The 26,861-nt window shown below is 37.3% G+C and overlaps 1 protein-coding gene across 8 annotated transcripts in view; it reads right to left on the bottom strand.

Moving 5' to 3' along the window:
* The window catches only part of Smc5 (structural maintenance of chromosomes 5), a 105,947-nt gene that overhangs the window by 24,022 nt on the left and 55,064 nt on the right, over positions 1–26,861 (bottom strand). For all 8 annotated transcript variants that reach the window (XM_004838450.3, XM_021252721.2, XM_087184095.1 and 5 more), the window contains 6 exons: positions 22,976–23,070; positions 22,251–22,383; positions 18,344–18,517; positions 18,072–18,241; positions 15,558–15,681; positions 14,922–15,044 (listed from right to left, as the gene is read on the bottom strand). In XM_004838450.3, the coding sequence (XP_004838507.2) occupies positions 14,922–15,044; positions 15,558–15,681; positions 18,072–18,241; positions 18,344–18,517; positions 22,251–22,383; positions 22,976–23,070 (819 nt within the window). The remainder of the gene's footprint in view (positions 1–14,921; positions 15,045–15,557; positions 15,682–18,071; positions 18,242–18,343; positions 18,518–22,250; positions 22,384–22,975; positions 23,071–26,861) is intronic.

The raw sequence follows: 26,861 nt of genomic DNA, 5'->3' as shown, positions 1-26,861 counted from the left end.
GAATGTCCAATATGTCAGCAACAGAGACTACCACTGAGACCCCAATATGGCACCATTCCCTCAGAAGACAAGCATGTAATCTGATGGGAGGTTGATTATAAGGGACCACTTCCAACATGGCAAGGGTAGTGCTTTGTCTTTACTAGGACAGACACTTATTCTGGGTATACATTTGCCTTCCCTGCCTGTAATGTTTATGCCAAAAATTACCATCTGTGGACTTACAGAATGCCTTATCCACCATATGGTATTCCATACAGCACTGCCTCTGACAAAGGAACACATTTTACACCCAAAGAAGTAAGGTAATGAGATCATGCTAATGGAATTTAATGGCTTTGCCATGTTCTTCACCATGCGGAAACAGCTAGATTGACAGACAGGTTGAATGGGCTTTTGAAGAATCAGTTACAGAACCAGCTAGGTGGCAACAGCTTGCCGTGATGGAGCAAAGTTCTTCTAAAGACTGTATATGCTTTGAATCAGCATATGGTATTGTGTCTCCCACAGCCAGGATTCACGGATCCATGTGGAAGTGGGAATGGTACTACTCACCATTTTCTATACAGATCTATAACCAGAAGTTTTGATTCCTATTCCCAAGACCTTATGCTCTATTGGCCTGGAAGCTTTAGTACAAGACGGGGGGACAGCTTGTATCAGAAAGCACGATTCCACTGAACTGGAAGCTAAGACTTCCCCCGGTCATTTTTAGGCTCTTTGTGCTTCTGAGTAAACAACCTAAAAAGGGAGATTCAGTGTTGGCAGAGGTGACTGACCCAGACAGACCATCAAGAGGAAACTGGACTATTACTCCATAATAGAGAAAAGGAAGAACACACTGGGAGTGCAGGAGATCCCTTAGGGCACCTCTTAGTATTACAATGCCCTGTTATTAGGGTTACTGGGAAATTACAACAACCCAATCCAGGTAAGATGACAAAAGGCCCAGAATCTTTAAGAATAAAGGTATATGTCACCCCACTGGGGAAAGAACCAAGATGTGCTGAGGTGCTTGTTGAAGGCCAAGGGAATACAGAATGAATAGGAAAAAGGTAGTTATAAATACCAGCTATGACACTGTGATCAGCTACAGAAACAAGGATTGTAATTGTTCTCTAATATGATTCCTATGTAACATAACGGTGACAGACTTAATATGGTTTGTAATTACTGATAAACCTATGCTATAATGTTCAAGTTATGAACTGTTAGGAATAAACATGGCTAAAAGAAAAACTTTCCTTCTTAGTGCTTCCAGTTGTACACAGAACAGGTGTACCATGTTAGGCATAATTATAAACTTGTCTTTGAATGTGGAGATTAAGTATGGTTTAAAGAAATGTGTCTGGTTGTCAAGTTAAAAAAGGGTGGATTGTGATGGTTAACTTGTGTTGACTTGAGTAAGAAACACCCAACTGATTGGCTTAGCATAGTTCTGGGTATGACTACCACCAATCATTAAAGTTGTACGCTGAATGGAATAAAAAAGGGAAAGAAAGAAGGCTTGCTTCTGTTTCTTTGAAGAAGCTCCAGTCTGCCTTTGCCTTGGACATCTATCTCCTGGCTTCCAGTGTAAACCTTTCAGCCGTCCAGTGCAGACTCTGGCTTTCTGATACGGACTCACAAGGGTCTCTATAGTGAGCTCCAGGCCTTTGACTTTTGACTGGAATCTTCATATATCCAGCGTATAGCCTTTCTGCACTTTTCCACATCTGACCCTGAAGGTGGTGACTGAAAGCTTACCTTGTAAATCCATATATCTATATCTGTATCTATATCTATCATTAAATTTGTTCTCTAGTAAGCACTGACTGATATAGTAAGGGAACAGGATTTTAAAAAAGAATTAAGATATGCTATGTACATGTACCAACTCCCCACAATGAATGTAATCATTACCTACTGCAAACATGTACAAATTTTTAAAAAGAGAAAAAAGTGAAAAAATTCTGACACTCAAGTTTAAACACTGCATAGTTTATCTTATATGAACAACACAAAGCATAATTTTAAAAGCAAAATAAAAGGTAATAGGAAACATGTGGATAAATCTTGTACAAAAGGGATGGGATCTGGAGATGGAGTGAGAAGTGGAAGAGAAAGTGAAGTAAAAGAATTAAGATATGTTATGTATTGTATAACTCTCCGTGATGAATGTAATCATTATGTACTCCAACATGTACTAAAAAAAATCAAGCATACTTCTAGTAGAGCCCTCCCCCACTTATTTCTTTATCTTACATGACAGTACAAACAGGAAAGGTAGTATTATAGATAGATAAGCTAGGTAGAAATATTATGGGCAGTCAGATAGGACTAAGTCCTCAAGAGGACCAGGACAAAAGTGAAACAAACCACAGCTCCACATCAGCTGAAAACCAGGCCTCAAGATGGAGACAAGATGACCAGACCCACATACTTCTTCATAGAACTGGGCTCAGTGAAGTATAGATAGACATCAACCACCCTGGGAGTGACCAGAGACCTCTGGACCCAGCACCCCTAAGAGGATCCTTGTTCTTTCATCCATGCTTGTTACATGACTTGCTTCCCAACTGGACCGCCATTACCTAAGTGACTATACTTGTAACCTTATTGGATGTTCATGGCTGTGGCCCATGTTGTACCCACGTGGGTTTCACCCTATTAAAACCTCTCTGTAAAGTGGGGTCCTGGGGCTACCTACTCAGGACCCCTCCTGCCCCTCAGGAGCTTTCCTATCAATAAATATCTTCCTACCTAACCTCCGTAGTTCCTAGGACTCATTCTTCGATTTCCAGAGAACAAGAACTCAGCGTATCATATAGTTAACAGATTGGGAGATACAATATTTCATGTGACATTATTGGAGGTCCCACTGAGATAATAATAGGAGGTTAAGAATTTACTTTTATTGATTGCTAAATTATATCAAGTAACCAAAATGGTCATTCTTGTTTGTCACTGCTTGTGCCTCTTGTACATGCTTTGTACTTTGAGTTCTTATACGTTGTCGTTTTGTTAAAATGGTGATTGTTTCTTTAAAAGGATATTTTACTTTTGTAGACAAGGTTTTGTTTCTGTTCTATATTTATTGCTTGATTGACTTATTAGACAATGCTGAGGAAAAGTAATGTTAGATTGTCATCTAATGGCCTTTACCAATAATTACAAGTAAATTAGAAAATGTAGTAAAAATAGGTTTCTCTGTAAAATCTAGTTTATAGTTGAAAAATATACATGCCTATTGATAAAATGCAGGACCCCAGCTGTCAATTAATAAGGCACTAGGCCAACAGCCACTCTTACGACTTGGCGGACAGGTTTCACCAAGCAGTCTGGCCCAATTCTTCTCTATAGAGAGAATGTTGAGCCTGCTCTGCCTCAGTTTCCTTTCTGGTCTGATCTTCCACTGGTGGGGAGGGAGTCTTAGCTCTTGAGATTCCCCACTCTCGCCTTTCCAGGCTGAGAGTGACGATTCAGGAGCAAGTTGTCTCAATAACTCACCGAGAGCTTGAGAAGAAAAGACCTCCTTTCCTGGTCTCATTTCCAATCTCTCCTGCCAATCTTATACTCTCCTTTAGAGAGGCATGTAAAGTCAGAAAGGATCTCTGAAGTACTCAATGTCTTTCCCCTAAGAATCTTTAAGTCTTTAGAAAATGAGCATTCTTGCCAATGCCGAAGATAGGGAAGTCATTTTAGATCAGGAAACACCCCATCTCTGGGTTAGATGAGACACTGAGGTTTTGTCTGTCCAGGACAGCACATGAAAGCGATGTGCCTGCTTAGTGCTCTGGGCAACAGTCTTCCTCGGGAGACTGCACCTGAGACTCTGTGCAATCGACTTCTGGGTGAAACCAGAAGGAGCTATTTCCATAAGCACAACACTTAAGGGACAAAAACACATTTAGTTTAAGGGAGGATCTTCTCTCTCTTCATAGGTCTGGCTCTTAACATTTATGTATGAGAAAAATACTTTGGCTAATAAACTGTAGACCAAATGCTGGCAAGATAGGCAGCTAGATTCCTTTCTGGAGACACAGCTGATTGTGTAGAACTAGTGAAAACTGGAGTGACAACTAAGAGGTTGTGGCCAGGGCTACTCTCTGGCAGATGCTTGAAGATCCCCCAGTGAAAACTGGTTCCCGACAGCCTGAATGGGTAATCAGTAGAAAAATCTCCATATAACTATTGTCCCCTAACTGGAATCCTCAGTGAGGTCAAAGGTAACCCTTTCAGTGATGATCAGATATCCTCTGTCTCAGAGTGACCTGAAGCTATGCTGGCAGGGCCCTTTCTCAAGCCTCCATTAAGAGGTATGCTACAGGACGGGACTGTTCTCTCTCTGCTACTAAGATAGACACAAATAGAAAACAGTAACTCAGTAGAGGTTGTCTGACAAATCTTTAATAGGCTAGAAACTCTGAAGCTCTTGGAAATTAACTTTAGAACTCTTTGGCTGCTGTACTACTAGACCGCACCTCTCTAGGAGTCCTTACATGGAACAGCTAACAGAAAATGGTTTGCATTTGTGGTTTGCTAACTAGGAGTAAAAGGAATCTCAACCAGCTTTTCTCTTCTTCTATGTGCTTGTGGAGACCTGATGACTGTGCCTTGTGAACTTTGAACAATGTGTAGTCTTTGTCTTGCTGCTGGAGAAGGTCACCTAGGTGGTCAGCACAGCAGTGCTGGCGGTTTTCTTCTGGGCGAAGATCCCCTGAGGCTTTTGTCTGCTTCTGTCTCTAAAAGCAATTTCTTTTGCAGGAAAAAGGCAGAGCCCGTTAACCTATCTGCCTCATTCTCTCAAAGATTTAGAAAACGCTGACTTAGATACTTTTGATTATTGGTTTGGATAACGATGTTTCCTTCAAAAAGACATGATTTTACAACTAAAATCAATTGTATCTTGGGCTTTTGAAATACATATGGGAGTAAGTACACAAGTTCTCTGGAGAAGGTAAGATTGTGCACTGGTAAAGGGTGGCTACTCCAGTCCAATTTACCTTCTGGGCTCTCTCCAGATGGCAGCCACCTGCCATGGAGCTGTGATCCTAGAGGGTGCGCTAGGAGCATAAGGAATCAAGCAGAAACATAGGGATGCCTTATTTCTGTTTGTTTTTTTCCAGAATATGGGGAATGCCAAGTCAGTCTCTTACTCCTTTGGAATATATTCTTAAACACTAGCAGAAGTTCGATCCTCACATACAGAGGAAGAGCAGCCTAATATTCTTCTGCACCCATGCATGGCCTGCCTATCCTCCAGAGCCAAGACGGAATGCAGAGGGAAGTATTAATTATAATGCCATTTCACAACTAGAATTATACTGTAAAAAAGAGGGAAAATGGTTAGAATTGCCTTATGTCCAGATCTTTTTTGCATTAAGAGATAATCCTGATTTGTGTTCAAACTGTAAATATAAGCTGCAGGAAGATCAGACTCCTTGGGGTCCTTATCACTAAACCTGAAGTTTTCCACCCTCACCTTTTGGACTCTGAGGACAAAGTTTCTAAGGCAATCACAGTGAAAGCTCCACCTACTGCCAAACTTGAAGTTTTCCCACTTGCCCTTTAGAGCCTGAGATCCCTTTCCGCTATCCTTTAGGATCTAAGGGTGAAATTCCCAAGCCAGCTGTAATTAAAACCTCTACAGAACTATATCCACCCATACCTAATTTTGTTCAAACCCCTCAAGGACAATATCCCTTACAAGAAATAAGTCACGGATTCGGGCAAGCCCGTGTCCATATGCCTTTTTCTCTCAGTGACCTCAAACAGATCAAACAAGACCTACGGAAGTTTTCAGATGAACCTAACAAGTACAGTGAGGTCTTTAGAGGACTTACCCAAACCTATGAATTAGACTGAAAAGATGTAATGTTACTTTTAAATCAAATGTTAAATGTTAATGAAAAACAAGCAGCATTACAAGCTGCCACTGCCTATGGAGACAAATATCATATTATTAATTTTAGGGAGCCAGAACACAGACAGCTTGGGGAGCAGCCGGTCCCTACTGGAGCTCAAGCAGTCCCCATACAGAATCCCAATTGGCCTACTAACCAGACAGGATATTATAATAGGAGACATTTTCAGATGTGCATTCTTGTGGGGTTTTTTTTTTTTTGGTACCGGGGATTGAACTTGGGTCCTTGTGCTTGCGTAGCAGGCGGCGAAACCACTGAGCTAAATCCCTGGCCCTCAGATGTGTATTCTTGAAGGTCTAAGAAGGACAAGATCTAAGCCTCTTAATTATTTTAAATTGGCAACTATTTAACAGGGGGAAAAAGAAAATCGTTCTGCCTTTTTAGATTGCTTACAAGAGGCATTGATAAAATATACATCTTTAGCTCCTGAATCAGCATAAGGACAGATTATTCTTAAGGATAAGTTCATTACACAGTCAGCCCCAGATATTAGGAAAAAATTACAAAAGATGGCTTTTTCTCCTTCTCCAGACAACTCACGTAATACTTTATTAAAAATTGCTTCTTCTGTATTTTACAATCGAGAGCAGGAGACATCCAGGGAAAGAAAATAGAGGAACCTAGAGATGGTGGCAGCCTTAGCAGCAGCTCTAAGAGAAAAAGACTCTAGATCTGATTCTCGGGGCCCCAAGAAGACCTACCTGGATGACTGAACCTACCTGCTACTGATGCAAAAAGGCAGGCCATCTCAAGAAGGACTGCAACAAGAGGTTCCCTGGACCGTGCTCTGACTGTAAAGGTGGCCACTGGAGGTCAGCCTGCCCTCTGAGGCAAAGGCCCCAGAGTTCAAACCCAACCTTCCAGTTGTTCCAACAAGAATGAAGGGCCCCAGGGCACACTCTGCCTTCTCCTTCTGGTCGGACTGTCATCTCCAAGGAGGAGCCCTGGCTAATCATGACTATAGAGGGAAAAGAAATAAGCCTATTGCTGGATACTGGCACCTCTCTCTGTTCCTCTTCAACCCTGGCTTTCCTTCCAGCCGTCATACATCAGTAAAAGAGGTCACTGAAGAAGAGATAACTCACTATTTTACTCAATCCTTAGGTTGTAACTGGGATGGCTTTCTCTTCACCCATTCCTTTTTAATTATGCCTGAAAGTCCTATACCCCTCCTGGGGAGAGATACTTTATCCTGTTTATTTAAATTTTTGGGGGGTACTGGGGATCCAACTTGGGTACTTCCACTTGAGAAGCAGGCAGCATTATCCTGTTTAAATACCGTAATCTACATGCACCCAGGTCAGGTACACTGTCTCCCTCTTGTAGAAACGGAAATAAATCCTGAAGTGTGGGCAACTAAAGGTAAAATAGGAAGGGCAATAAATGCTGCCCCGGTACAGATTCATCTCAAAGATCCTACTATTTTTTCTCACCAGAGGCAATATCCTCTAAGGCCTGAGGTTAAAAAGGGATTATTGCCTATAATTGACAACCTAAGAGCACAAGGTTTACTTAAAGCCTATCATAGTCCATGCAACACTCCAATCTTGGGAGTCCAAAAACCCAATGGAGAATGGAGGTTAGTACAAGATCTTAGATTGGTAAATGAGGCAGTAGTGCTAATCCACCCAGTGGTACCTAACCGGTACACTCTCCTCGCTCAGATCCCTGAAGATGCCTGTTGGTTTTTGGTGTTAGATCTTTTGTATTCCATTACATTCAGATTCTCAAGTTTCTTTTTGAGTTTGAAAATCCTCATGATCAGGCCTCTCAACTGACTTGGACTGTACTTCCTCAAGGATTCAGACAATCCTCACCTTTTTGGACAAGTGCTTTCCCATGACCTGGCATGTTTTGAGTTTTCCCAGTCATAGTCTTACAATATGTAGATGATATACTGGTATGTGCCCCCTCAGAAGAACTCTCTAGCCAAGGTACCAGTGCTCTGCTAAATTTTCTAGCAGACAGGGGTTATGAGGTTTCTAGATCTAAAGCACAACTTTGTAGCCTTGAGGTAAAATATTTAGGCCTTATCATATCGACTAGGGGAAGAGAGAATTAAACCAATACTTTCCTTTCCACTGTCTAAGACCCTAAAACAGCTAAGGGGATTCCTAGGAATTACAGACTTTTGTCGCCTTTGGATAGCAGGGTATGGTGAGATTGCATGACCTTTCTATCAGCTTATAAAAGAAACCCAAAAGACAGATACCCATATTTCAGCCTGGAAACCTGATTCCCAAACTGCATTCCAGAAGCTTAAACAAGTGCTTCTAAATGCCCCTGCACTGAGCTTACTGACAGGACACCATTTCAGTCTGTATGTTGACGAAAGGGAGGGAATGGCTTTGGGAGTGTTTACTCAGAATCTAGGACCTGCTCAACAGCCTGTAGGGTATCTAAGTCATGAACTAGATATTGTAGCAAAGGGATGGCCTGCATGCCTTAGAGGTATAACTGCAGTAGCTCTCCTAATTCCAGAGGCATCCAAGCTAATTTTAGGCAAAGATCTCACTGTATATACACCCCATAATGTGGCAGGACTTCTTTCATTCAAAGGGAGCTTATGGCTATCAGATAACTGACTTCTTAAATACCAGGCTCTACTTCTTGAAGGACCAGCCATTCAAATAAGGACATGTTCCTCCTTAAACCCTGCCACCTTTCTACCAGAAAGGGAGGAAATAGACAGACATGACTGCAAACAGGTAATTCTCCAACATACGCAGCCAGAGAAGCCTTACTAGATACTCCCCTTACTGGCCCTGACTTAACCCTTTTCTGTGATGGCAGTTCCTTCATGGAACATGGGACAAGAAAGGCAGGATATATGGTAGTGACTCTATATCAGATACTTGAAAGCTCCCCACTTGCGCCTGGGACTAGTGCTCAGCTAGCAGAACTTATAGCTCTACAACTCAGTAAGGGACAAAGAGTCAATATTTATACTGATTCGAAGTATGCTTTCCTAGTACTGCATGCCCATGCAGCCATAGGGAAGGAGAGAAATTATTTGACAGCCAATGGATCTCCTATAAAATATCATAAGGAGATAGATAAACTTTTATCTTCTGTCTTTATGCCCTCTGAAGTAGCAGTAATTCTTTGCAGAGGACACCAAAAAGGAAGTGATGAAGTATTTCAAGGTAATCAACTGGCTGATGCAGCTACAAAGGAAGCTGCTCAAGGGCCCCTTCTTCAGGCCTCCCTGATCTGGGAAGGGTCCCTCAAGCATACCCGACACAAATACTCTCTCAGTCAGAAGCTGAGTGGGCTCTCTCCTATGGATGCCAATTTCTTCCATCAGGATGGATACAGTGAGATGACAGTAAATTGTTCCTTCCTGGCGCTAGCCAATGGAAAATTATTAAATTGTTACATCAAACCTTTCACTTATGGAGAGACAAGACCCACCAGATAACCTCAAAGTTATTCTTGGGAAAAGGACTCTCTCAGACAATACAACAGGTAGTTAAGTCTTGTGAACTCTGCCAAAAGAATAATCCTCTCAAATGAACCATTATCCCTCCAGGTATACAAAGACATGGTAAATATCCTGGAGAGGACTGGCAACTTGATTTCACTCATATGCCAAAAAGTAAGGGACTCCAGTACTTATTGGTCTGAGTAGATACTTTCACAAATTGGGTTGAGGCCTTTCCTTGAAGAATAGAAAAGGCTCAAGAGGTGGTTAAGATTTTGGTTTCAGAAATAATTCCCAGGTTTGGACTTCCTAAGACCTTACATATTGATAATGGGCCTTCTTTTAACGTGATAGTCATACAAGGTGTCTCTCAGGCACTGGGCATACTCTATCACCTCCATTGTGCCTGGAGGCCACAATCATCAGGAAAAGTAGAAAAAAACAAATGAGATCTTAAAGAGACATCTTCACAAAATGGCTCAGAATTCTCATCTACAATGGCCTCACTTACTGTCAGAAGCTCTTATCAAAATAAGAAATACACACCAAATATTGGGTCTCAGTCCATTTGAAATGCTCTATGGATGTCCTTTTCTCACTGATGATCTTCTCTTTGATAGAGAAACAGATGCCTTATTAAAAGATGTCACTTCACTGGCTAAATTCCAACAGACTCTCCAACAGCTCCCGGAAACAGCCCAGAGAACAAGGAAACCCCATATTCCAACCTGGAGATTTGGTACTGGTAAAGTCTCTTCCCTCATCATCTCCTTCCCTAGGGCCAACTTGGGAAGGACCATACATCGTGATCCTGTCAACTCCATCAGCAGTCAAGGTAGCAGGCCTGGACTGCTGGATACATCACACCCGACTCAAGCCCTGGGAACCAGAGACTGTTGCTGAGTGTGAGCAACCACCCGAATACTCCTGTGAAGCCACAGAAGACTTAAAGTTCTTGTTTAAGAAAAAGGCCAAGCCCTCAGATAAGTAACCTGATGTTATCCCTGGCCCTTTTACTATTTACCTTACCACTTAAAGGACAATGCAGTTCTTTCCTAGTATGGGCACAGGAATATACAGCATCACTACAACAAACATCTTGCTGGATATGTGGCCTGCTCCCCTCATCAAGTACATCAGGACTTCCTTGGTGGGTATCCCCACTTCAAGGAAATGAGTGGAATAAACTACAAAACTATATAAATGTGGCATAAGACAGCTCAGCGATTTGTAGCTTAGCCCACCATTACAAAGTAGCAGAGTGGCCTATAAACTCCACCCTTAATGATCCTGGGCATAAGTGAAGATTTTCTAACAGTGCCACTGAAGCCTCTCTACAGGCACTAATAAAACCCCTATTAAGTAAAAATAAAAACCCTATCATGAGAGCAAATAATCACAGATATAAAGATGGCTACTTCCAGATATGGGATGATTATATGTGGTTAACTCCTACTATAGGACAGCTTAGTAGAAAAGCCCCATTATATTGGGAACAGAGGAATCACTCCTAGTCTCACTGGCCTAACGCTACTAAGTACCTAGGATGGACACCCTTTGAACAATGTATACACACTATTATTTCAAAGGTTGAAGAATGGTTTGCAACAGATTGGTTAAATTGCCCTGGTCTTAGATGGGAAGCCCCCAATGGCACTCATTGGTCTTGTGGAACCAATTTGTGGCCCAGGCTACCACCTGGATGGATAGGGAGACGCATGCTGGGATTTGAATGGTTACAAGGCAGGAGTGTCAAAAATATGGACAAACCTGCAAACTTAACCCATTTACAACACCGATGATCTAGAAGCATGTTTCACTGGTATGATCATTTAGCCTCCATCTTTATCCCTTCCTTAGGATTAGAAGATGTTATGCAAAACATTGAGGCCTTAACTAATTACACTCAACGGGCCTTAAATGACACTTCAACTGGTCTCTCTCTTTTAAATGAAGAGGTAAAATCAATGAGACAAGCTGTCCTCCAGAATCGAATGGCACTAGATATCTTAACAACAGCAAAAGGAGGTACCTGTGCAAATGTAAAAGCTGAATGTTGTGTAAACATTCCTGATACCTCTGCTAATATCTTGATTGCTGTTCAAGATACTGAACAACAGGTTAAGGACATGTCAGATTTTGAGATTCCCTGGGACTTCTTATCCTCTCTGTGGAAGGCTATTACTAGCTCTTCCTGGTGGAAACATCTGTTGGCTATACTCAAAATATTCCCATTGATCTTATTGTTTGGCCCATGTATACTTAACTGTCTTTCTAGCCTTGTCTCCTCCAGACTTAAAGCTATACACCTACCCATGATGGAAACGCATGATGCCTATCGAGGACCTTTAGATAGACCTTCTGAAGGGTATCCCTGACTGCCAACCACAACTACAACCCCCTTCAGCCTGAAGTAGCTCAAGAGGGCATCGCCCCTTGACCCCTCATGGCAGTTTGGGATACTTCTTCAGGGGGAGGAATATTATAGATAGATGAAATATTTTGGGCAGTGAGATAGGGCTAAGTCCTCAGAAGGGCCAGGACAAAGGTGAAACAAACCACAGCTCCACATCAGCTGAAAACCAGGCCTCAAGATAGAGACAAGATGACCAGACCCACATACTTCTTCAAAGAACTGGGCTCAGTGAAGTATAGATAGACATCAACCACCCTGGGAGTGACCAGAGACCTCTGGACCCAGCACCCCCTAAGAGGATCCTTGTTCTTTCATCCATGCTTGTTACATGACTTGCTTCCCAACTGGACCGCCATTACCTAAGTGACTATACTTGTAACCTTATTGGATGTTCATGGCTGTGGCCCACGTTGTACCCAGGTGGGTTTCACCCTATAAAATTTCTCTGTAAAGTGGGGTCCTGGGGCTACCTACTCAGGACCCCTCCTGCCCCTCAGGAGCTTTCCTATCAATAAATATCTTCCTACCTAACCTCCGTAGTTCCTAGGACTCGTTCTTCGATTTCTAGAGAACAAGAACTCAGCGTATCATATAGTTAACAGACTGGGAGATATAATATTTCATATTTCCCACGATAGTAGGGTAAATGCTAAATTCTTTATCACTTTTCAAAATAATGAGCTGATACCCTAAATACCCTCCAAAATGACCAATATTATTTTTATCATTATAAATGTATAGATCTAGACATTTTTGATGTGTTTATATTTATTATCCCTTTACCTATAGCCAATAGAAGAGTTTTCACATAGGTTCTTGAGTCCTCTTAACTACCAAGTCATCTTTTGATTACTTTTTTCTTTCTGGTATGACAAGATGATCAAAGCTCATTTATGTATATGTAAAGTTACTTATGTATACATTTCTTTTCCTGGACCTGGAATCATCCATTTCTCCAAAAAGCCATTTTAGTACAACATGGTATAGAAACATAATCTAGGTCTTTATTCAATAGACTGGGAGAAGTTTTTTGGTCTTTTATTTTTGAAGACAAGATCTCTGTGTAGCTCAGTTTGGCCCTGAAGTCACTGTGTATAGGCATGTGCCACCATGCACGGTGGAATTTTTTTTTAAGAAAAAATACATTAAGGATTCATTCTTTAATTTCTAATTCCAGTTAAAATCTTTAAGGTTTTTATTACTCCTTTATGTTGTACATCAATATCTCTAGTCTCATGCTGAAAATCTTAATGCCATTCCTTTACCCTATATTTCCAGAATAGCATTACAAATATTAAAACTATGATTATCTAAAACTTACAGTACTTTTTGCAATTCTTTTTGTCTTTAGAATCAAATTACAACGTTAAAAGACATTTGGAATAATTTTTCTCTGTAAGGATATAATGTTAACTGAAAACAAAGTTAGACACATTTGTTTCAATTTTACTTTTCTATATTTGTCTTATTAAAATATGGTGGGGGTGGATATAAGCAAAATAAATTATACACTCTGAAATCTCCAAAAGGGAAACTTGGGGTGGGGGTGAGAGGCACAGCCTTGAGGTGCTAGAAGGTGAAGATGATCAAAGTATGCTGTGCTAAAGAACAAAGCCTTACAAAAGGGAGAAAAAAATCAAGACAATTGTATAGAAAAAAAAAATTGTTTTGTTGGTGGATGTTTCCAAAAGAGAAAAAAATAAGACCTATCTAAATGAGTTCAGCCTTTACTCTTATCTTCTTTTATTTCCATGCCACCTCTCAGTTTTAGTTGCTTTCATATTGGACTACTGAACTTTCTACACCTGACGGAACCACCTCTCTTTAAAGATGAGTACCTGTTGATAGCTTGATTTTTTATTTCTCTTAAGGATTCTTTTGCTAGTCTTGATGGAGCTGCTAATTTATCTCCCACTTGCATTTTGGAGTTAAGAGCTATTGCATAATAAAGAATTTGACTAGCTTTTGTCACTGGCTCTAGTAAACCCTTAAAATTGAGTGAAAACAGTCTACATTATTTATGAGTGCCTTGGATCACATCTGAGTTTATTTTTTTCTGAGTTTACCCTAAGAAAATGACTCAGGAAGGATTGTGGTGTACAATTCTAAAAAGAACAACCCTGTGATTGGCAGGCTGGGTTTTTAAACTATATAACATCATCATAACTTTGAAGCCTGAGGAGAGAGAGATTGAGTTCACACATAACCAATGATTCCATCAATGATGTCCATGTAACAAAACTTCAATAAAATTCTAGCACTGAAGCATGGTTTCCTGATTGCTGAGCATATAGCAATGTCAGGACAAGAAAAAAGACACACTCTGATTCCACATTGAAAAGGGTATATAAACTATGTTTAGAACACACCAAATGTAGTTCTATACCTCTTCATTTGTCTAGTCTTGATTCGTATGTTTTATAATAAAATAACAACTGTAAGTATAGAGTTCTTCTGAGTTCTTAGTTGTTCTAGTGAATTACTGAACCTGAGAGGTTCAGTAGAAAGCCCTGGATTTATAGCCAGCTGGTCAGAAATGTACATGGCCTGGGGATCCCTGAACTTGTAAGCTAGTATTTGAAGGGAAGTCTTATAAAGGACTATGCCCAAAGTTGTCCAATATAACACTAACTCTGGGTGCTTAGCATCAGGTCAGTATTGTAGTACACCAACAGGGATACGTTAAAATGTAGTTTTGTTGCTGTACATGTTGTCCATTGGTTTGTTATATTATTGTAGGTCCTCTTCTATTTTTGGAAAAGGATTTTGGAGATTCAAATTGACACTATCATACTGTTGCCAGATCTTTAGAGTTTAAGTTAATGTACTGTATCATATTTCCTCCGCTTCACAGACTATTTTAGTATTTGTTTCACAGTAAGATATTAACATAAGATTAAACTGCCAAGATTACATAGCCACTCTTTCAATTTTAAAGAGTTTATCTGAGCACATGATGACACAAACTGAGCAGCACCAAACCTAGCAGTCTGATTCCTATACAGCCACTCTAAAGTGTTTCAACTACTGTTTGTTCATTAAAGCAGGATTCATTAAATTTGGAAATGAAATAACACAATAACCACCACATACTGTAAAGTAATAACACATGGTTTGTTTCCAAACTGGCTAGAGGCTGGAATTTCAAAATAAAAATAAAGTATAAAAATCTTACCTCTGTTAGACGCAGCCGTGAAGATGCAGCTACATAATCAGATTCTAATTTGTTCTTCTCAGAGATCACCGTGGTATTTTGAAGAATTAAATCTACTTTTTGTATATGCAAAGAAGTACAAATCTAGGAATAAAAACCTTAACAGTTTAGTTTTTATGCTTCAGAACGATAAAAAAGCCAGTTTGGTTTTTTTTAAAAAACAAACTTATAAGTTATGAAAAAATACCATTTTTACTGTGACTGGTATCTCTCAAATAGTTCTTATAAGAAAAAAATTTTAAAAGCATTTTTCCGTGTATTTAAGAGGGATATCCAGAGTGAAATAATTTAATGAGTGCTTTCAACCTATTTCTTACCTATAGAGAAAATGTCAACCACGTAAGCTGAGACTGACAGTAAAAAGCTCGTGCTTACCCAGCTAAAGCAGCAAAAAAGCTTTATCAAGACACTCCCTCCAATAAAGTCCTCTATAAAGATTTACTTTCTTCTCTTAATAGCTATTTAAGAAATGGCTAACACTGTTGGGGATGTAGCTCAGTGGTGCCACCACCTGCCTCGCAAGTGCAGTCCTGAGTTGGATACCCAGTATCCAAAAAAAAAAGAACAAGAAGTGGCTAAAATTAAGAAATGCCTTACCTTTACTAGGCTTGTTAATTCAGTAACAAGTTTTGCTTTCTGAACATTTATTTCTTTGATTTTGGTATTTGCTTTTCGCTCTTCTTCTTCAAGGTTGCAAGTGTCTTGTTCCATCAGCTTTAAACTATATGATACATACAATGATGTACAAATTAGTTAAACACAAGGATTGAACAAAAGTCTTAAGTTCACTGGAGTTTTGGGGGCTATATTTAGCAATGTTGTATTTAACAATCATCTCATTTATGCAATCAACCATGATCAAAAAGTATTTTTCTGAGGTATATCATGTGCCCAGCATAGTCTGGTAATGGTACAGGCTCTGGAGTCAGAAAGGTAGCTTTGAATTTACCACTCATTAATAAGCAGTGGAACTCTGGACAAGTTTTTCTTCCGAGCTTCACTTTCATCTATAAGTTATAAATAATAATAGTAATTTTTTCACAGGATTATAGAGAAGATTTAAAAAGTTAATACATGCAACACATTATAGTACCTGGCCCATAACCCTATTTTTTATGAAGAAACTAAAGCTCAGAAAAGTAAAGTGCATCACCTAAGATGACAGATATCAAGTGTTAAAATATGTTTAACCCCAAGTTTCATATTTTCTACTACAAAGAAAAAAAAAGAATAAACAAGAATGAACAAGAACAATAGCTGCTGTAATGTGTCTCAAATGATACAAACAAGAGTACGTTGAGGAGGGAAACAAAAGTTTAAATAGTTGTTAAAGCTTGTCTAAAGAAGGATAATGTTTAATTAAACTTCATATAGTAATAGTAGGAAGCATAATTCTTTATTGTGTTTGTTTTTTTGGTAGTGGGGATCAAACTCAGGACCTTGTGCTTGCAAGGCAGTTGTGGTGCCACTAAGCCAAATCCCCGGCCCAGGAAGCATAATTCTTAAATGGAGTAGGAACATGGAAAGAACAGTGTTCTGGATGAAATGAATGGAGAGAGAACTAGTCATGAAGAGACCATTAACCAAGTCACCACTGTAGACCAAAGCGAATAAAGGTAGAAATGACACAGTGAGATGGTAATGGATATTAAAAGTCATTTCACTGAAAAAAATTTAAAAACACTATTTTATGAGGACAAAGTTTACTTTTAGACAATGGGTCTAATAAGCAGTGATACAATAAAGGGGGTTAGGTGTTTAAAGCTGAAAAGTAATTCTATGGAATCTAAATTAGACATATTTTGCATTAAGCTATTAAGGTACATTATTAATTTTTTAAATAAAAGTTAATGGGCAATTATTTGCTTTAAAAAAGATTAAGAATAAAGAGTAAATTTTTCTAACACACTTCAAATATGTAATTCAATTTATGGATGTATTTAGGAGCACAAATTATAGGTCAATATAAACATACCTTACTCAAGGTAATGAGCTGCCATTTATCATAAAAGACTTATTATGTCACTAATCTCTGCATTTTTATTCTATGGGGAAGAAATGGAAAGAAAAAAAAAAATAACCGCAAGGTCTGGGCTGTGACATGGTAGGACATGAGGAAAACCCTGAGTGAATGTCATGTTCCTATTCCCTAGTCTTAACACCCATACCTTCTGCTCCTCTCACCTACCACTCTGAATTCAATGGAGATGTAAATGTGGTCCATAGTCTCTTGCAGACGTCTAAAATTACTCTCCCCTCCCCACCACATTACTGGGACTGAATATAGGGCCTGACAAATGCTAGGTCAAGTGCTCTATCACTACATATCCCCAAGCTTTAAAACTTTCTATCTAATCAATCAATCAATCAATCAATCAATCTTATCTGTTTTTTTGAGACAGGATATTGCTATGCAGTTCAGGTGAGCTTGAACTTAATATAGAGCCCAGGTTGGCATTAAACACAGTAATCCTTCTGCCTCAGTCTTCCAAGTTAGTTTTATTTTGAGACAAGCCCTCCCAACATGACCAGGCTGGGCTCAAACTTGTGATTTTCTGCCTCAGATTTCTGAATAGCTGGGAATACAGGCTACTGCACCTGGCTTGGAAAGTAGGTTGTATCTTAATAAATATTTTGTGTTAGCATATGAAGGGTTTATTATTTTTAAATGAATCAATAAATGTTGAACATTCTTAGTTGTTTTGTTTTTTGAGACAAGTTTTTGAAACTAGTACTTGTTATATAGTTCTCCAGGCTGGTCTTGAACTTGCAGTGATTCTCCTGCCTCAGCCTCTTGAGTGCTGGGATTACAGATGTGTGCCCCCATGCCCAGCTAACATGCTAAATCCCAATACAAACACGGACTCCATAAAAATGAAACTTTTTCAGGGTCATCTTTAAGCATGTAAATAGGTTTAAGGACTGGAACAGAGCCGTAACATGATTTATCTTCTGTTGCACTGTGGACCAAAACTGTATGTTGAGCAGCAGAATTAAAACTTTGGAGAGAAATGACTACAAAATGTGCTTATGGGAATTGCGCTGTCATTAGTTTGATCAGTAATATCCCATGTGGCTCTTGGTCTCTCCCCACAAAAAGGCTAAAATTACCTTCCTAGTTTGGAACTAATTTTTTGTTCCAGTTGTCTTTTCTTGGTTTTTCTTTCAAGAAGGTCCTTCTTCTTTTGTCTAAGTTCATTGTCTATGCGTTCTAGATGTCTGTTTGTGTCACGTAAGGCAAGCAATCCTGAATCCACTGCTTCCAATTTTCTATTAATTTCCTATGGAATATTCAAAATTGTTAACATGCTTTTAAAAAAGAAATCCAAAAAAAAAAAAAGAAATCCAGTTTCTTTTCTATGAATCAAATAAAATTAACCAACCTTTAGCTGTTCTTCCAACTGTCTTCTTTGTTCTAGATCCACAGTGACTGTGAGAAACTGGGCTACTTTGAGGGATGTGTTACTAGAAATAACTTTGTTTGAATAAACAGAAGTTTTCACCACATATTTTTCATCTGCTGTATAAACTTGTTTTAATTGGGTTTCTTGTATTACCTATAATGTAAAGCAAGAATTCATGAACATCTAATAAAAATTATGATATACATTTTAAAGAAAGGGCTATAGAACAAAAATACGAACCAAGTGAATTTTGGAAGATCATGATATACTATATATACTTCCTTTATTTTGACCTATCTGATAACATCTTTTAAAAGGTGGCTGATAAATTTCAGGTTATTCTTTTGGAAACTGGAATGAAGAGAGACTGAAGAGAAAACTAAACCACTAGCAAAGGTGCTATACCTGTTCACTTTACATTCTCTCAAGTGAGCTACTTGGGGCTTTGTTATATTTAAAGAGCCATCTGGAGCCAGGTATCTAGTAGATGGAACTATTAAACTAGGTTAAGTAATTCATGTTCTCCTCCCCTTGATTATATTATTAAAACATGTTTTAATTACAAAGATTAATCTTAATATGTATTTAAAGATATATTATTAAAAGATATATATATTATTAAAATCTTGAATATTTAGAATACTAAATAGAAACAATTTCATGTATTTCAAAGACTTTATTTTTATATTTTTTGAGACCTTTTCTCTCAAGAACTTATGCAAAGAGTTTCATAATCTAAAACATTCTAAACAGCACAACAATATTACATTTGTACATTTATTTAGATTGGCTGCTGCGTTGGGCATGGTGGAGCAAACTTATAATTCTAGTGCTCTGGGAGGCCGAGGGACAAGAAATCAAGTTTAAGCCCAGCCTAGGCAATTTAGCAACTTAGTGAGATATTATCTCAAAATAATAAAAGGTCTGGGGATGTAGTGTAGAGGCGCTGGGTCCACTCCCCACTACTGAAAAAGTACAAGACAAAAAAAGTGGCTGGTATGATGCATTTTTTCCCAATCTCTAAAATTCATAACCAGTATTACTGAGGCTTAAGAAATGGGATGAGACCTATTTTTGTTTTTCTTTTGCAGTGCTTGGGAAATGAACCACGGCTTTGCACATGCTAGAGAAGCATTCATTACTACTACTGAGCTACAACCACAGACCTTTTTATTATTTTTATACATTTTTTAAATTTTAAGACAGGATCTTACTAAAAGTTTCCCAGGCTAGCTTTCAACTTGCAATCCTCCTGCCTCAGCCTCCCAACTAGTTGGAATTAGAGACAAGAACTATTTAAGCACATTTAATCAACAAAGTATAATCTGCCATCCTAACTGCTGAGTAATGTGGAATAAAGAAAAAAACTACATGAGCTTAGCCTATTCAAGTTTCATGAAAATAAGTTCTAAATGGGATGTGCTGAGGAAAGGGAATTTGCAACAAAAAAGACATGTGAAGCTAAGGAATCCAGTAGACATTTCAGTCAAAGGGGAGTTTTTTATGGGGTTTTTTTGGTACCAGGGATTGAACTTGGGACACTGCACTTGCCAGGCAGGCACAAGAACGACTGAGGTAAATCCCTGGCCCAGTCAAAGTGGAGTTTTAAAAATTAATAGAAGAACAATCCTATAAATAGTGCTATTATCACGGTTGGAGAACCTAAAATGCTGACTTGATCATAAAACATGTACTAAAGAATTTTTATTTTAGGGAAGAAATAAAGCAATTATTTCCATTATCTAAATATGAAACAAACAGAAGGATTGAGGATATAAAGATAATCAATTTTCTCAACAAAAGTTTGCATATTCTGAAAGATGGCCAAGATAACAACGGTCTGTCCCAACTCCTTAAAATACTTTCTAACGTGCCTTTACTTTATACACAACTGTGAAAAATGTCTCATCACGTGACACAGCACTGAATTGGGCACTGGGACAATCAAGTTTAAGAAATATTCAATATATTTATTAAAGTCAGGTTTAAGGAATATTCAATATATTTATTCATTTGAAAATACCACTATTTAGGGCAACCCATTCAGAACCCCTCTTGTCTCCCAGGAGTTATTCCTATTCCCATTCCTATTCTCCAATACAATTTCCTACTCTTAAAAAAAAAAAAATTATTTATATAACACCGTAGAGATTAAGGTGAATGAAAAATACCTAAAAGAAAGGGAAGAATTAATTTTACTTTTAATGCAAATTAAATAAGTGCTACTTATCCAGTACAAAGAGTAATGGTAAAGCTTTTCAAGTGACTTAAACAAAATGTTAAAAATAAAAGTACGTAAAAGTGATACAACTTGAAGCATTGTTCAAAGATTAAAAGGATCCTAATTACAGTGAATTGCTCCTTTCTGCCATAAAGTAAAAAGGTGTTTTATTTTGTTTTGCAACAGGGTCTGGCTATGTATTACAGGCTGGCTTTGAACTCACTAAGTAGACCAGGCTGGCCTTGAACACTCATGATGATCCTCCTGCCTCAGCCTTCCAAGTGCTGGGATTACAGGCATGAACTACTATGCCCCACTATAAAACAAAATTATGAAGCCCTTACCAAACTTTCTATTGTCTTCCTGCATTAGTGATGAATTCTTACTACCCCTTCTTTCAGAGATAGCTCTACCTACTTTTAAAGTTATTGTCCTCACTGACTTAAGACACAAAGAAGTATATCAACATGAAGGGCTCTATTTTTGGTTTCCACAAGTGATCTCCATAATATGATATAATTTTTAACTGAAGATAAAAGCAACTTGCTATAAGTAATTCATTCTAACAAAATGGTTTTCTATCTTGTGTTAGTGAAGTACAGAGCACCCCCAATGAATGATTTTAGGAACACTTGTATAATGTTACTGGAAAATAAATGGCTAAGTTTGATGGTACATGCCTTTAATCCTAACATTCTAGGAGGCTGAGGTAGGAGGATCGTAAATTCAAGTACAGTCTGAGCAATTTAACAAGACCTTATCTCAAAAGAAGAAAACAGCCAGGGATGTGGCTCAGTGGCGCTGCAACTGCCTGGAAAGCGCAAGGTTCAGAGTTCAATCCCTGGGGATTTACCTCAGTGACACTGAGCCTGCCTTGCAAGTGCAAGGTCCTGAGTTTGATCCCCAGTACCAAAACAAAACAAAAACAGCTCAGTGTGAAGGTCCTGGGTTCTATTCCCAGTATTGCTAAATAAATAAATGCATAAATGTGGTACTATAAAGAGCAGTTAGGTCTTTAATTGCTTCCCAGGAATTTATATGCAGTATTAATGTGGATACATGGTATGTTATGGAAAAACCCGTTCTAGGAGAGAACTCTTCTGTTTTTGCCTTTGCAAGGGGTTCAGAGACAGAGATTGTGTGGAAAAAAAAATTCCAAATAAAATTTGCAGAATACAGGAACTAAGAATTTCTATGGTTATACTTGTCAAGATAATGAGTCTATGAAAAATGATTATTTATATATTGCAATAATCTTAAGTATAAGCTTTAAGAAGGGGAGGGTTACCAAAATAGTACCAGACCCTAGCATATCATTCTAGAGTAATTTAAAAAATACTTTAGAATATAAGAATTAAATGATTAGACTATTAATATAACGTCTGAACATAGGTTTATCAAGCAAGGCAGGCTAAGGAAGAGTATCCAAGTGTCTCTTTTTAGTTTTAACTTTATTCAATTCCCCTAAAAGTGTAAGTATTTTCTTATTCTAGTTAAGGTCATATCAATTTTTCAGAGTCAGTAGCCAAGTTTTTATATCATATTAAAAATTAAAAACAAATATAATACCTGCATGCTTAAAAATTAAATTTTTGATACTCTTCTGCTTTACTTTAAAAGAAACTTAATCAAACTGTTTTCAGTAATAATTCAGTGCTTTCTTACCCACTCAATTCTTTCTCTGGTTTTTTCAGTTCCCACAGGAACTTCATGAATGTGATACTGGAAGCAAAGGTAACTCATTACAGGCTCAGGTGCATCAAATAACTCTCGCAAATAAGAAAAAAATCCATATTGTCTGGGAAAAAAAGTATTGATTTGAATTTTTTCTTAAAAGTGGTCAACAAACAATAAGGAAAATATACATTATTTCAACAACTGTATAGGGAAATTTTTGTTCTTTACATTTTAAGATAACAGTATTATTTACTTGTCAGAAGTTTGAACTTTTTATGATTACAAACTATTAAACTATTCTTGTTTCTTCTATTATTTCACATTAAGAATGTCTACTTACATCAAGAGTTAAGATATTCATAACTGTTTAAATTACAACTTTCACATTTAGTCCTTCTGGAAATTCTTACATTATAAAGTAATGATCTGTGTTTCATTTTCCCAATAAACAACTCTTTATTTTTTATCTTTAGTAAAAGATATTTTAGTATCTTTCATCATACAGTTCAATATTGTACTACTCTGAGACCATCATATGATAACTATGCCATGTGGTTTCTTCCTGGGCCTAAAGTTTTCCTTATTTTAGACTTCAGTAGAGATCCTACAGGAGAATACAGCTAATAACAAACATATTGCTCAACAAAGTGGTAAGTAAAATATACTTAAAACTATTGAACATTCCAATTAGTTAAGGTATTTTAAAGACTTACTTTAGTTCACTCAGAGATCTTGAAGGTGGTCTGTCTGCATATGAAATCTTGGGAGCAATAACAGTATTGACTCTTAGCTTTTTATTGTCACGAACCTGATTATAGGGAAAGAATATATTATTTTAATCACCACATATTCTCAACTGAGATGTTGTGTAAAGTTACCATATTCCTTCTGGAATTTGTGGGATGATCAGAAATTCAAACAGTAGATGTCTGATGATACTTAGAAGAAATTTTTTTTTTAACGGCAGTAATGACATTGAAGTTCTTTGTTTTTATATAGTGTCTACTTCTGTTACAGATATATACTGAAATATTTCCTGATGAAATGGAATGTCTGAGACTTGCTTCAAAGTAATATAGGAGAATAGCTATGCTTCCATTAATGGCAAATTATCTTCTATTGGGTTAACTTTCTACAGATAATGATTAAAGTTGTTATGTAGCCCAGGATGGTCTCGAACTCATGATTCTCCTGCTTCAGCCTCCCAAATACTGGGATTACAGGCATGTGCCACCATGCTCAATCTACTTAAATCTTTGGCTGACCCTCAAACTACAAAAACAAGGAAAAACTTCAAGGGGTTGAAAGAAAACAATAAACAAAAGGCTGAAAAAACTAAATGGAGTTTAGTTTTCAATTGCTACCCATTGCAAAAGTACTAAATCCAGCTAATTTAACTGCTTTCTAATTTTTTTGAAGGAATAATGGAATCCAGTCTCCACAGTGCCAGTATACATAAATAACTACTATATATGAGAAGAATAAAATGCCACCATAGTCAACAGAAAAAGCAGTCAAGACAAATTTACCACACAAAGACACAAATGTTGGAATTAACAGGTAGGAACTTTAAAGTAGTTATTAAGTATGCTCAAGAAAACTATCATCAGAATGAATGCGTAGAGGGAGAATCTCAACAGAAAAAAAAAAAGAATAAAGGAGAATTAAACTGGAATTCTAGAATTAAAATATGAGTACAATGAAATGAAAAATTCACTGATGAGCTTAATACTAAAAGATCCTAGAAACATTAAAAAGATAATGCTATGAAAAACTTTGCCAAAAACAGATGAACTAGAAAAACTCCTTAAAAACAAATTTGATGAAACAATGCAACAGAAAATTTGGCATAGTAAATTCACACCTATTGCTGAAATTGAATGTGCTATGGAAAAAAATAATTCCAAAGAAAACTCTAGACTCAGATGTCTTCATCAATAAATTCCCTAAAACAGCCAAGGAAGCAATAATATAAAAACTTGGGGGCCAGGGATTTAGCTCAGTGGTTCTGCTGCCTGCCTCACAAGCGCAAGGTCTCGAGTTCAATCCCCAGTACTAAAAAAACACTTGGCAGAAAACATAAGGAAGGGACATACTTCTCAAATTATTTTATCCCACATAAGCCTGATTCCCAAACATGACAAAAATGTTATAAAAGACTATATACCATTATTTCCTATGACCACACATAGCATCCAAAAATATATGAACATATTATATAAACAACCAGAGCTTATCCAGGGAATGTCAGATTGATATAATAAAACAAAAATTCACAGATCAAAGTTATCACATTAAAGTATAAAAACAACACTGTCATTTCAGTAGATACAGATGGATTCTATTAAGCAACTACTAGAATTGAGTAAGTGAATGCAACAATGTCACAAGATATAAGGCCAATACACAAAGTATTAACTGTATGTCAATGCACTAGCAATAAATAATATAAAATGAATTTCAGAATTTAATTTCTAGTACTAAAAACAATGTGCATTCTTAATGTTCATTTTAAAATTACATATTATACATTTAACAAAAGATGTGTAAAGTTTATACACTAAAAATGTTGAGAGATATGAATGAGAGGCACAGTGAAAGTGTGGAATGGAGGAATTTCATGGTGGCACAGATCAGCAATTCTAAAAACTGCTTTCAGAACACTCTAGGCAGGTGGTGGCAAACATAGCACATGTGCCACGGTGGACTGTTTGTATCAATGAAAGCTCTAAAATATTTGCCATCACTGCTCCAGGCTTAAGAAAATGAATAAAAAACCTTTCACAATCAAGAAAAATTAAATACCTAGGAATTAACCTAACCAAGTAAATAAAAGTGAAAGACCTCTACAATGAAAACTATAGTACTCTGAAAAAGAAGATCCTAAATAGAACAAATAGAGTCAAAATAGCTGTACTTCCAAAACTGATACACAGATTTAATGCAATCCCAATCAAAATACCTTGAGACCATAATGTTCAACTCGGCCTTGTACATCCTAGGTAGATGCTCTACCACGGAACTACAGCCCTAGCCCCTCATTAATGGTACTTGAACTACTTGGTAGTTTCATGAAGAATAGGATATGTATAGTCTCAAAGTATCTCCATACAAATAATTACAAGGAGAAAAAGGATCAGTTTTGCTATACTGCTTGTTCTGAAAACAAATGTTTCAAGCGATTCATATATTAGAAGAAAATTTGAGCATGATATGAATTTCACATTTGCTTACATGCAGTTTCACCTACAAAGAAACAAAAGGCTTCCTGTAGATGAAAGCAGGAAACTACATTCAACCAAACCAAACTTTATAAAAATACATACAATTTCTGAGTGCACAAACATCCTCACATATCTACCAACTCAGTTCACCATGACCTACATGCACTCACATGTGTAGTTAAATTTTTTTCTAGTGAAAAAAATTTAGTATTTCAACTAACCAGTTTGTTTCATCACTACACAATAATTCACAAGCTGAACACTTCCATGAGCCAATTTTGGGTCTTTTTCAAAATAAAGCTTGATCTACTATACTTCTGTCTTAATAATCTTTGTGGTTTTTTTTGTTTATTTTTTTTTAATAATCTTTGTTTTTGAGAAAGGGTCTCCCCATGTATTCCAAGCCGGCCTTGAACTCATGATGGAGCCCAGATGGACCTCAAACTTGTGGTAATCTTCCTGCTTCAGCCCTGCGAGTGCTAGGATTACAGGTGTGTGCCATCATGACTGGCTTTTTGTGTTAACAATTTAACATGTAAAACTGTGCTACTGTTTTTATAAAGTTCCTCTTTTTCATGTATCACTAATTAAACTTCTAAGTATTGTATTGTATATTTTGAGTGTTATATTCCATAAGCCCTGTGGGCTTTTACTGCACAACTGTGCCTAGTACAGTGATTTTTATAAATCCACATATTATGTAATAATAGAACCAAATACACTTTGGATGGGGAAATAAAATGAACATAATTAGTGATTTTGGGAAACAGGTATATAGAAATTCAGTGTACTACTCATAACTTTTCTAAGTTTGAAATTATTATCAAAACAAAAAACTAATTAAAAAAATCAACAGAGGAATGCAGCTGTGAATAAAACAGTACTCCCCATGAGGTAGTCTATCAATGCTAGCATATGGTATTCATTAAGTTTTCATCTATTGTTTTGGTGTTTATATTAAATAAAACCACATTATAGAATAAAAAATTTATTTTCAATTCCACTTCAGTTTTTCTAATTATTCCAAGGACAAAGTTGCAGTACAATGTCAGCCTGTCCTTCATTTCTTATTCTCTTTCAAAACATGTTAACTGCTTTCAGCAAGCACCAATTCAGATCTAGAATTAACTAACACTATTTTTATTGTCTTGCTTTGCAAATTATTTATGGTTTCTAATTTGGTAATGACACACTCAATTTTAGAATATTTTGTATGAGTAATAAAGAATGAGGTGATTTAAAAAAATATTACCATACGTGGGACTTAGAGAGAGCAAAACATTGTGATGGTAATATATGGTAGCATGCAAAAATGGCAAAAATTATACAGATAATTTGTAAGTTACTGAAGGATCCAAAATAGTACTCTAATAGA

The sequence above is a fragment of the Heterocephalus glaber genome, unplaced genomic scaffold (genome assembly GCF_053883595.1).
Source record: "Heterocephalus glaber isolate CG9 unplaced genomic scaffold, H.glaber_assembly_v1.0 deba00001481, whole genome shotgun sequence".
Lineage (NCBI taxonomy): Eukaryota > Metazoa > Chordata > Mammalia > Rodentia > Bathyergidae > Heterocephalus > Heterocephalus glaber.
The sequence above is the reverse complement of the archived record's forward strand: the minus strand, read 5'-3'. Positions and strand labels throughout refer to the sequence as shown.